The following is a 12,526-nucleotide window of genomic DNA, read 5'->3' on the forward strand; positions in this document are numbered from 1 at the left end:
GGGGGGGGGGGGGGGGGGGGGGGGGGGGGGACATGGGGGCATCAACAATTTGCCAATGAGACCATCTTCTGCAATTGTTAGATTTACACAAGTAGAGAACCATTTCTTTCCATATGACAATTTGTTGGATTATTTTGCTTTCGTATGTGAACAAGGATCAAGAGGATAAAAACTGGATAACACTTTCAAAGCATGAACTAGGTTCACTTTCCTAAAAGTTTCTTATCAATCCTTTACCAAAGGAACAGGATAACAAGATAAGAACTTTTGAGATACAATGAAGGCATAACGATTGAAATGCAAGAGGGTATTTGTCAAAATGTGTTCTACAATGAAGTACTAAGACATCGATTAGAATGAGCTCAGCAAAAATTGGGAAATAAGAAAAATTAATTTCCCTTTAACTATTTCCTCCATTAGGAAATAAGGAAATTATATTTCCTTAAACATTTCCCCATCAATTTGATGTCTTTAGAATGCATGCAACAATACCTACTTATAGTATAAAGTGTCAATTAAGATGCCAACCAACATGAATAAGTCTTACAAGTATTATCCTTAATGTTCAACCAACAGGGAGTAATCCATTTGTCCAAAATCTGTGAAATTGGACTTACAACAAGCTGTCAAATTTGGACAAATTATTTGCTTAAAATCAGTCCAACTCCGGACAGAATTAATGCCCAAATTCCTATCCAAATTTAGACTAACCATGGACTAATGATTTGATTAATCAAGGACTAATCACTTGTACGTGCATATGCATATACATACATATATTAATATATTATACACCAAATGCGCTATAAAGTTAGCATTTCTTTTACTCCAATATTCCGGTACCAAATATTTTACTGATTTATTCAAGCAAATTAACTTGTAATTAATTATACGAGCTCATCGCGATACAATAAATACTTCATGATTAGAAATTCTTATCCTTCATCTAATTTTACGTGTGATTATTTTCTCACTCCAAAACTCCAAATAATCACACGAATATTAGATCACATGCACATAATTCATGAAAGTTATTTTCTCTATAATTTTCCAACACAATTTGCTAGCATTACACTAAGGCTATTATAGCCTTCCATCTGCATTCAATCATTCAATTCATGCATTAAGTATTGAGAGGATTATACATATGGGTAGCATTCACAAACTCTGTACTAATTTCTGTTGCATTCTTCCATTTAGTACTAACAAAAAAGTAAACTCAGCATGCAACATTTCTAAATCTCTAGAAGCACTAAAAACAATTATCTGCAGTCACAACTTACTGTAAGAAAGATGAAGTACCTGAAATCCACTAAGTAGAGCTTCCATTTGTGAAAGAATAATATCGCAGCCACGAATTTGATCATGAAGTGAGACTAGGTTGTCACTTTCTTTTATGTAATCCTGTCATTGGACAAAGAAACCCATAACATAGCATTACCAGTTACAAAAGGCATTCATATGCAACTCATTCATCAGTCATCACATTGTAGTTATCAACAATCACCAAAATATATCAAAGATGTTATATTGGGTGAAATCACAGCCTACATAAGTACAACTATTGAAGATCATAAAAAGAAGAGGTATTCTGTAAAGAAAACAACAATATACTTCTAGCCTTTTTCTAGTAAGATCCTTCCATGAATTTTACATGGTAAGAAAAGACATAATATTAACAACTTAAACACAATGCAACTTGAAAACCCCAACAAAAGAAAAAGAAAAGGGTCAAAGGGGGTAATGCACAAGATATGTAACAAACCTGGATAGAGTCCAGTTCAACCTGCCGTAAATTGTTTTCAACTCCCTTTGTGTATTCACGCAATTTCATGCCTTTAGACAGTATGTTTGCAACTACCTTTCACACAAACAATCAAATTTAAACAACATCACATTATCCCAAAGAGTGGGAAACTATATGTACTTGGAAATATATAGAAAGGAAAATTTGACCCAGGTGGTATAATACACTACTTACATCATCACTTTTACACTCTTCTAGTTCTACCTCTAACCCTTCAAGTGATATACCCTCACTGCACAGAACAATTAAAGCAATGATATTTCCTCTAAATTACAATCATGAATTGCTGTCATTCAGAATTCACAGATCAACATTTAGATAAAATAAGAAAAGAAGATTAAAACCTTGTTGCATCATCTTCTACATTCAAATCCGCAACATATGACCCCAAATCCAAGAATGATCTCTGTCCGTCATTCCCTTCACCCTAGAAGGATAAACATAGGCATAATATAATGCATTGTGAAGTAAGTATATACGCTTTGAAGCTCGAATGACTAAATAGCGTACCGCATCGGGTGTCGCCACTTCACTCATTTCCAAAATTCCCACAGCTTTTCGAAGATCTACAGAACAAAATGAACAAAGGCAAACGCCTGACCGGATATAATGAATTGGGCTAAAGGAACAAAAACAGTAACCAAGAGGGCTGGAATATAATTATTAAGAGTGGTTAATTCAGTTATTTGTGGAGTTAATTCCTTTTTTAGTCCTAGACTTATAGTGGCTTGGACAATTTTAGTCCTCCATAAAAAATTTTGCCACATTTTACCCACTGTTATACTAACCATTCCACTTTTAGTCCTCAGTTCGATTTTCCATCTATTAACTGTTAAATAGAAGGGTATTTTTGTCAATCCATGCTATCTTCTTCTCCGGCTTTATCTTTTCTCAACTGTTAAAAAGGAAGTGCTCCCACCATTCCTCAACCTCTATTTTATCTTTTTTTTCAACTTTATGTTTTACGAATTGAAGGGAAAGAAAATTAATCTAAAACTTAAATCTTTACAAAAGAAGTTGGTGGTTGTCCCACCTGACTGTTGTTCTTGTTCAACCACTACCCCTGTCGTCGCCGCCCTAACAGCAGAAGCAGCTAGAGGACTTCCTCGACGGCGGCGTTGGTTCGCTACTCCGACAGCCAGGCGGAGACTCAAGACTCGACGTTGGTGCAAGATCTGCAGTTCATACCTGGAATTCAGGCCTTCTCCACAAACTCCGGCTCTACGTCGACGACTCGGCCTCTATCCACCGAACTCAGGCCATCGCCACCGCCCATTCCATGGACTCAATGAACGCCCTCCCCTACTCCCAACGCCCCACCGAAGCTCTATCTCTCGCTGTCAACCACCAAGACTGCTAAAAATGCCATTGTTTCTGTTGACTCCGACACCAGACACCTTCAAGACAATCCCCGACACCTAGGACAACGAACCTAAATTTACAGAGGAACTCGAAATTGGACTCCAATCCTACAAGTCGAAGACCAAATGTGAAGCAAATCCAACCATTCGAAGACCTTATTCGTAGAGAAGACCCAATTCGCAGAGAAGAAAGTGAAACACATTCAATTGAAACCCAATTTAGAGCAAACCCTACACATTACGAACAGAGCAATGATATGATGATGGATACTGGCAATAAGATTACCTTTGATGGATTGATGGACGGTGGTCACTGGTCACAGCTTGGTTTACGGTTATCGTATTTCGCCCACTTCGTCAATGATGATGGATACTCGTTAGTCACCCACTTCGCCCCGCTGCCGAGCTGGAGTAATCGGAGATGATGGGTATTAGGTATTGAAGTCTGAAGAGCCTGGGGGCTGGGGATGATGAGAGAGCCAGAACCAGAGAGATTAATTAGGGATTTTATATTTATAATAAAAAAAATTTATTGTCAGAATGATTCTTTTTATTGAAATCAAGACCAAAATATACAGGGATATAATATAAAGAAGGAAATATGTTGAATTGACGCAAATACCCTCATCTTAATCGGTCAACTAACAAGAATATAGACGGAGGATCAAAATTATCGTGGTCACAATAAGAGCGTCTAAAATGTGACAAAAATTTTAATGGAGGATTAAAATTGTCCAGGTCACTATAAGTTTGGGACTAAAAAAATAATTAACTCGTTATTTGTGAATTTTCCTTTTTATCCCTGATAGTTGCACAGTTGTCCCACCTGCTGCTATTGCTGCGGAGGTTTTTTTTTTTTTTTTTTAACATTAGGTATCTAAACTAGCGTTAGTCTTTAGGTTCCGTCATTCCTTGTGCACTACAGAGGTCGTTATCATCACCTTTAATGTCTAAAATCTCCCTATTGATTATAGCGTATCATCTTCCTCAATTCTCAACACAAAACTCTGAAGACTTGCCAATACTCTCCGCCTATCTTTCTGTAGATAAGCAGTAGTTGAATATATATCTAAAAACATAACAAGTCACAATCCAAGTTATCTTCTTGATTTATGTCCGTTTTTAGTATGCTAATAAATGTATACATTTTACTTTAAATGTTGTACGCTCCAATTTTATTGGACAAAATTGTCCCTACTACATTCTTGTTAGACAAGATTATGTTTACATCGTTATAACTCTGTTACTATTCAATTCTAACATTATACTGATGACTCTATCATTATTACCATACACTTATATCTATCATATATTTTTATTACTCCGTATTATTTAATTATCACTTTATTAGAATCATTATATAATTAATTTAATTATTGATTATATTTTAATTAAATTTCTATGAATGTTAAATCATATGTGTGTACATAATACACATATTATTGTGTATATATAACTTGAGTTATAATTTTTAATTATTTATATTTATCAATGTTTTAATATTAGGCACGAATTTTCGTGCATCATGCATACAATGTGCTTGTGTGTGTGTGTGTTTTTTTTTTACTGTAAAGTATGTGTATGTATATCGTGTTATGTGTTTCTGTACATCATGTTATGTGTTTTTGTACATCATGTTACGAAATTCTGTACATTAAGCGTAAAGGTTTTTTACATGAAATTTATTAGTAGATGTATAACACAAAACATATTGTGTCTTATTTTACGAATTGATGTCTTGTATTATGCAATTATGTGCCTATATGACATAAATTATTTACATAAATCATATTTGAGAATAAGTAAAACAGAAAACATGTGTATGTACATCGTGTTATGTGTTTTTGTACATCATGTTATAAAATTCTGTACATTAAGCATACAGATTTTTTACATGAAATTGATTAGTAGTTGTATAACACAAAACATATTGTGTGTCTTATTTTACGAATTTATGTCTTTATTGTGCAATGTGTGCATATATGACATAAACTATTTTACATACAAAACTACTTTACAAAAATACAAAGTATAAATTACTACAAAGATTCTAAAGCAAAGATTACCTCAGCCATGAATGGTGTTCAGGCTAGTGGTGGCTGCGGTGGTGCGGTCGTGACAGCGGTGGTCCGCCGGACGGAGAACCGGAGACGTGGAGCTGCGCTGCTGCGTGCGTGGTACTGAGGTCTGAAGACGGAAGAGGAACGGGGAAGTGGAACTCACGTCTTGTGTATGACTTACTTAGGGTTTATTTGTCTTATTAATTTCTAATATATATATATATATATAATTTAAAAAAAAAAAAAACCGAACCGAACAAAACCGATCGATTTCTCTACTATATGCCCAGCCTAATTTAGGGCATATCTACTATCTACATTGCATCAATGTTAGACCTCTAATGCCAACTAAAAAATGTTGGTGTAATAATTTGTTATCAAATATGTACTTTGTGTTCTTCTTATTGTATAACCTCCAATTAAATTCATAATCTATCATAATCTTTTATAATTTTACCAAATTATTTTCGTTAAATACAACAATGTCGTTAAGTTGCAATAGCGGTGGCAATTTTGTAGATTAGTTTAAATTGGATGTCAATTTGTTCTTCTCCAAATAAATAGATTAGGGCAGCAAACTACAAAATCTCCACGGACCATAGACCACAGCATCTCATCGGTCGGCTGCCAACTACTAATTTCCAGTTCCATGGGCCACATCATCTATTCCGTGACAGTGCCAACTACCGGTTTCCAGCTCCAAAACTTCTTCCAGTCTGCTCCCGCGGACCACATCATCTCTTGTGATATTGAAATTTTTTCGTTTGATTTGTTTTCTATTAAATATTAATTGCATGCTATGTCAAGGTATGTTCGTCGAGAAATCAAGTGTCTATCCTTGACAGGTATGGCAAGTAATCACATATGTAATGGTGCCCAATTCATTTTTTTTGATAAGTTTCATTAGCTTATGTAATGGTGCCAAAATCTTTTTTTTGATAACTTTCATTAGCTTATGAGGATTTTAAACTCCTTGCCCTTCAATCCCTGCCTAAGAAGGAAAATACTGAGCGAGGACATTTTGTGTTTGCATGAACTAGGGGGTGTGAAATTATTTAACATTAATAATTTTCTTTTTAGGTTTCCCGCTTGAGGCTTTTGGGGGATCAAGTTCACTCAACTCAAATTACTTTTGTTGAATTTGTGTTGGTATGTGGCACTTCTACTTACAGCCTTGTGCATATATTGAGATATATGTATGAATTTAAAGGATTTTTGCTTCTGCATCATAAATGCTTCTTTTTGCTTATTCTCCATTAAAGGATTTTAGCTTCTGCATAAGTGTTTCTTTTTGCTTATTTTCTATTTTTGTATGAGAAATACATTTTGTGATATGCTATGAAGTATGCTTGCATAAATATTGTACATTACTTTACTTTATTGAAACATCATAGCAAATGAAAAAAACAATTATCATGTCAAAAATTTTACTAGTGTTTTACTTTAAAAATCAGTAATATAGTCTTAACCAATCTGAATGTAATTATTTAATTAAATACATGTACATTAGATAGTGTAAAATTGATAATATTCACCCAACACCCTTGGAGCGCCCAATGATGCAGGGAATTAAGTAAATGTTGGTGTAGTTGTTTGTTGATGATAATTGTAATTATACAAATTATTTTTGTTTTAGAGAAGAACAAATTGACATCCAATTTAAACTAATCTACAAAATTGCCACCGCTATTGCAACTTAACGGCATATGTTGTATTTAACGAAGATAATTTGGTAAAAGGGTTAATTCCACCAAAGGTCCTTTGTTTTAGGTGGCAATTCAATTTTAGTCCCAGACTATCGTTTTTGCATTTTAACATCCCAGATTATTATTTTTTGGACACTTTTAGTCCTTCTCATGAATTTTCTTATTTTTAGTAAGGGTAATTTTGTCTCTTCATATTTTTTTTATTTAACCGATTTTCACCAGTTTAATTAGGTTAGGTTAAGCAGACCAGGTCTTCTAATTATTAGATTCAATCCACAAATCCCTAACGTACTAAAAAAATCGAAAGGAGACCAGAAATATATGCATCTTCAACCTAATTTAAAGATACGCATCAATTCAAGTAATGTTAGTATTTTCACACAATGGAGGCATTAGCTTCTTGGTAGATTCATGGTCCACATTAGGGTCAATAATGGGGCGACACATAATTCGATTGCGAACTCCTTTAGGAATCAGATTTAGAGATTTGGAACAACAAATTTAGGACGAAAAATTTTCCCTTTGCTCTCCTCTATAGTAGCGTTGTGGATTGAATTTAATAATTAGAAGAACCGGTCTGCTTTACCTAACCTAATTAAACCGGTGAAAATCGGTTAAATAAAAAAATATGAAGAGACAAAATTGCCCTTACTATAAATAGGAAAAATCATGAAAATGACTAAAAGTGTCCAAAAAAAATAGTCTGGGATGTTAAATGACAAAAATGATAGTCAGAGACTAAAATTGAAATTGCCACCAAAGACAAGGGACCTTTTGGTGGAATTAACTCTTTGGTAAAATTATAAAAGATTAGAATAGATTATGAATTTAATTGAAGATTGTACAATAAGAAGAACACAAAGTTCATATTTGATAACAGATTATTACACCAACATTTTTAGTTGGCATTAGAAGTCTAACATTGATGCAGATGTAGATAGTAGATATGCCCTAAATTATTTTAAAAAGTTTTTCTACTTTTGGTCCTATGAGTTTAGTGTTTCCGTCAATTTAAGTACACAATTTTCATTCATGACATAAGTAGTACTTGACTTTGATTTTTTTTCACTTTTAGTCCTTGATTTTGATTTGTTTTCCACTTTTAGTCTTTTTGACCATCCGAAAGACAACTTTTAATTGGAATCAACAAACTATTGTGTCATTAAGGGTAAATAATGTTTAAAAGTTGATTAAAGTCAAGCACTACTTATGGCACAACAGTTTGTTGATTTCGATTAAAAGTTGTCGCTCAGATGGCCGAAATGACTAAAAGTGGAAAAAAAATCAAAGTCAAGGACTAAAATTGGCAAAAAAAATTAAAGTCAAGCACTACTTATGTCAAGAATAAAAGTCGTGTATCTAAATTGACGGAGGCTTTAAAGTCATAGGACCAAAAGTGGAAAAAACTCATTATTTAAATACCTTTTGTTTGACCCTGTAGGCCTGTAACCTCCACCGCCGGGCTCCTCTCGCATCCGCCCCTCACTCAGAATCTGCTGTTTGCCGCTGCATTTCTCTCCCTCAGTAGCGAGTATCAACGAAGCCCTAGGATTTCCGTCTGGTTTCACACATTCAGGTTCTGATTGCTTTCGGAGAAATTCGAGGTTATATTCCTTTACTTTTTTTTGTTTAATGCTTGGTTTCTTATTTTCATTCTTGTAATTCGTATAGCGAAAAACATTACTCAGTCACTTGTGTTATTTTTCCTGCAAATTAATTGATTCAGGTAATCTACTTTCTTAGTGTAAAGAAATAAACTTCAATTTTATGTTTATTTTCCAGCAAATTAATTTAGCTTTTATTTGAATATGAGTTTGGATGAAAGATTTCTTTTTGGGCACCAGCATATTATTCTTTTGGGTTAAGAAAACAGATATTTGAATGAAATTAAGTCTAAATTTCTGACGAAAAAAATGAATGCAGTAAAGAAGATATGACCAAAGAATTGAAAAATTGATACAAAACCTGGAAAGGAGAGTACTTGAGGCTTCTATATGGATAAGAAAATTTCAAAATTTTCTATGGATTGTTAATTGAGATGGAAGTTCTGTTGCATTCTAAGGATTCATATAAATTTCAAATTTTCATAATACACTTTTGCTTGATGTCAAGCCTTTGTTTTTTCCCCAAATTATGTGAACAAGGGTTCATACCCTGATACCCTATTACAAACATTTGATTATTTGAAACTTTGAATTCTTGCAAGGATTATAAATCCCATTCAAAACCCATTTGAGGTAAATCCGCTTCAAGTGTTCCTCCTTACCAGAAAATCTTTGACAAGTAATTTCATAGAATGTAAAAACTAACTTCATCCACTTAAATTGAAAACATTGACAACTCCTGTTAAAATGCAGTTTTATAATGTCTTCAAATGTCTACTAAACTTCTATGAACAGAAATTTGACATGGAAACAGAATGGTTTACTTTGTTGTGCCTTTCCTTCTCATAAATTGTTATCATTTCTTAAAACTAATTGCCTGTCACCTGTCATACCATTGATATTAGGGGGTATTATTTAAAGTGTGCATTTCAGCTGTATGCAGTTTTTAAAGTTAGGTACTTATTGGTTAACAGTATGTCTTATTTATACATGTTCTAACAATTTTTGGCTACGTGCTTTGCTTTATAGGGTTACCTCAATGGCTGAATTGACCGCACAAGCTCAGCCAGTTCACAGTTGAGTACTTAATACCCTGACTCTCATCTCTCTCTGTACTTCTCCTCTTCATCCAAATTGGAACTACCATATGGTGCTCTCTCTCACACATTGTGGCCAATTTTATATCCATGTTTGTTTCCATGTTTTCCTGTGTGTGTTAAAATTCTTAGTTTTGATGCTTTAGACAACATTTAGCTGGGTGCTTTTGCTGATAAGTGCTCACTAGTTACACTGTAATTCAAGTGCTTGTGATTACAGTGTGTTAAAATGTCATATTCTTTTATTCCAAACTTGTTACACATCATTCTATGATTCATGTGGAGTTTTTCATGGTCTGTTGCATGTCTTCCTGTTGCTAGTCCTAGGCTTTGTTTTCTTTCTCTATCTATTTAAATTGAAGGCTTCATATATAGCTTTGGAAGTCTGAAGTAGCTGCAAAAGCCTTGTGATCAATAGCATGGGGCTTCAGTTTGCATACAGCTTGATGAAATGTTTTGCATTACAATTCAGGTGCATTAGAAAACAAAGATGGTATTAGAACTGGGTCCAACCAAGAAGTTGCACATAATCATACATCAGAGACACATCCTGAAGAAACTGGTATGAAAAAACACTTAAGACTTTAGTTTTCATAATGTTTGCTTTCTCTTCTTTATTCATGACTTGATCAAGGGAATCCCTTTTCCCCATCTATTTTGTCTGTGAAGGGCTGAATGCAATCTAATGTTAATCTTTACTATGATCATTGATTCCAGAACGAAAGGCTAGGGTAGCTGCTGTTTGGCAGCAAATGAACAAAGGAGTGCCTTTGAAAACTCTTAATTCCATATTACAGAAACATAGTGCACCTGTCAAATCAAGTCCCGTTAAGAGTTCAAAGGCATCTTCTGTGAGTAGTAGGACATCTCTGTTCTATAGAAAATTGAAGAAGTCCTTTTAGCTTGAGCTAGTTTTGAATTTTAATGTGCTATTGTAGAATTGGATGACAGTACTAGGATTGGCACCAAAAAAGGCACCATCCCCTGTCCAAAGTGCACCCGAGAAGCACCCTACTATAACACATCCAGAGACCAGTGAAGATGCAAAGAAGCTGGCTGCTGCTGCTCTTTCCGCTGTTAAGGATGCTGTCACTGCAGCTGCATCTTCCAACAGGGGCAAAATTGAGGTGACGTTGCAAGCTTAGTTTCATATATTGAAAGATTTGTCACTTAACTGATGATGTACTTTCAAATTTCAATGAAATGACTTCTCTACAATTCTCAGGAAACTTTACAAGATTGAAAACACACCTTTTTAAACAATACTATGAATGTGTTTTTTGCTTTAAAGGTTTCCGAAGTTCGGGACTTTGCTGGAGAAGAAATTGAAGTAAAGAAGTATATTGATGCTAGCTCAAAAGAGGCATCGAATAAAGGGAAAGCTCAGGCAGGACCAGCTTCTGCTGTTGATGCTGTTCTTGAACAAATTAGGAAGAAACAGAAGCTTAGCGTACTAGATAAGACAAAGAAGGACTGGGTAGAGTACAAGGGAGATAACAAAGGCGTTGAAGAAGAGCTGGATGCTTACAAAAAGAGCTCGAATCAGTATCTAGACAAGGTCTCTTTCTTGGAGCGTGCAGATTACCGAGAATTTGAGCGGGAGAGAGATGCTCGACTCGCTGTGCAGGCCAAGAGGAGACCAGATATGCGAGAGGACTTCTGAAGGATAACATCACTGTGAAATTAAAGGGGGGAAACATCTGTGTATCTGGCCATTTGCTCTCTTCTATTTTGATCTTCTTGTGGGCAAAGTTGTATTCTCCCATTGGTATTGGGAAAGAAGATGTTAAAAACAAAATTGAGTAAATCATGAAATGCTCCATGTTAGGTTTTCAGTACTCACTCTCTCTTCCCTGGAGCTATAAGTTACTACTGATGATTGTTGATTTACTTTTTTATCTTCACTTGAAATTGATAGAATTGTATAGCTCCATCCTTCTAAAGCCATGTTTGGAATTATTGCACTCCTATCAACTTCAATTTAAACATTTATAATTTTTGTTTTGTACAGAGGAATTACAAAATAAATTTATAAATATCTAAGCCCATTGAAATTCGTTTGTTAATTTTACTGGATACAAGTTCTGCTGTTGTTACATGCATGATGCATCCAACACATCCATATTTTTTAAACATAAATTGATTTTTCTTTTTAATTGCATTAAACATATATTGTTATATTATGTATTCTATAAAGAAACCTTTTGTGCATTTACCTACTGGCTACTGTTAGTTTTCGTCTAACATTTTTTGTTCCATAAATTAAAAAGGAAAACATGATTCCATACATGATTCCTTTTGTACCTACTGACCTTATGTTTCATTAGGTTAAGAAAGTATGTATGAACAGATACTACATTATCCTTCCATCAGCAAGAGACATTAATGCCGCATCAACAAGAAAGCGCTAATAGCTCTCATCAATCCCTTCATTCCCTTGCTTGACTTTGTCCTTCAAGAGTGGGAATGCCTACATCTATCCTATATGTCACTAAGTTCGGCGGTAGCATGAATAAAGTGAACGTTTATCTCGAGAGCGTGGTGGTACATTCTTGACTTGAAAGAGCCTGCTGCATCGCCTTGACTTGATTCGAGTCAATCTAAATCAAAGTAAGGACTTTGCTTTGCCGGGGTAGACTCCGAATACCTTTCCCTTTCATCATTCCAGTAAGCTTCCAGACCGAACAAGCAATGACTTTCGCGAAAGCCAACAAGCAACGACCAAATTGTCGCGATAAAACAAACAACGGTGGACTAGCGCTACAGATGCTATTCATATTGTATTTGTAATAGAGTCAGTAATATTAAAAAAAAATATATTGTTGTAGTTATTTTAATTTGATTCATAAACAAAATGAAATAATTTCTTTTAGAAAAAAGTGCTATTAATA

At 34.6% G+C, this 12,526-nt stretch overlaps 2 protein-coding genes across 2 annotated transcripts in view; one reads left to right on the top strand and one right to left on the bottom strand.

Moving 5' to 3' along the window:
- LOC116004648 (vacuolar protein sorting-associated protein 52 A-like) overlaps window positions 1–3,662 on the bottom strand; it is a 16,333-nt gene extending 12,671 nt beyond the window's left edge. The window contains exons 1-7 of the mRNA XM_031244778.1: window positions 3,455–3,662; window positions 2,841–3,276; window positions 2,318–2,373; window positions 2,152–2,234; window positions 1,982–2,039; window positions 1,766–1,861; window positions 1,303–1,404 (exon numbers count right to left, since the gene is read on the bottom strand). Coding sequence (XP_031100638.1) covers window positions 1,303–1,404; window positions 1,766–1,861; window positions 1,982–2,039; window positions 2,152–2,234; window positions 2,318–2,344 — 366 coding nt within the window. The 5' untranslated portion in view covers window positions 2,345–2,373; window positions 2,841–3,276; window positions 3,455–3,662. The remainder of the gene's footprint in view (window positions 1–1,302; window positions 1,405–1,765; window positions 1,862–1,981; window positions 2,040–2,151; window positions 2,235–2,317; window positions 2,374–2,840; window positions 3,277–3,454) is intronic.
- Window positions 3,663–8,371: 4,709 nt separating this feature from the next.
- On the top strand, window positions 8,372–11,643 carry LOC116003627 (craniofacial development protein 1). The gene is made up of 6 exons (XM_031243527.1): window positions 8,372–8,538; window positions 9,568–9,614; window positions 10,108–10,197; window positions 10,353–10,486; window positions 10,574–10,762; window positions 10,927–11,643. Exons 2-6 carry the CDS (start codon window positions 9,578–9,580, stop codon window positions 11,296–11,298), a joined length of 822 nt encoding a protein of 273 aa, XP_031099387.1. The 5' UTR covers window positions 8,372–8,538; window positions 9,568–9,577; the 3' UTR covers window positions 11,299–11,643.
- Window positions 11,644–12,526: the final 883 nt, after the last annotated feature.

This window comes from Ipomoea triloba, chromosome 14 (assembly GCF_003576645.1).
Source record: "Ipomoea triloba cultivar NCNSP0323 chromosome 14, ASM357664v1".
Taxonomy (NCBI): Eukaryota; Viridiplantae; Streptophyta; class Magnoliopsida; order Solanales; family Convolvulaceae; genus Ipomoea; species Ipomoea triloba.

Excerpts from the sequence above, each read along its gene's own strand:
- LOC116003627 (XM_031243527.1), top strand. The coding sequence starts at position 9,578 with ATGGCTGAATTGACCGCACAAGCTCAGCCAGTTCACA. Across the intron at positions 10,487-10,573 it reads AGAGTTCAAAGGCATCTTCT|AATTGGATGACAGTACTAGG; the intron begins GTGAGTAGTAGG and ends GTGCTATTGTAG. Across the intron at positions 10,763-10,926 it reads CCAACAGGGGCAAAATTGAG|GTTTCCGAAGTTCGGGACTT; the intron begins GTGACGTTGCAA and ends TTTGCTTTAAAG.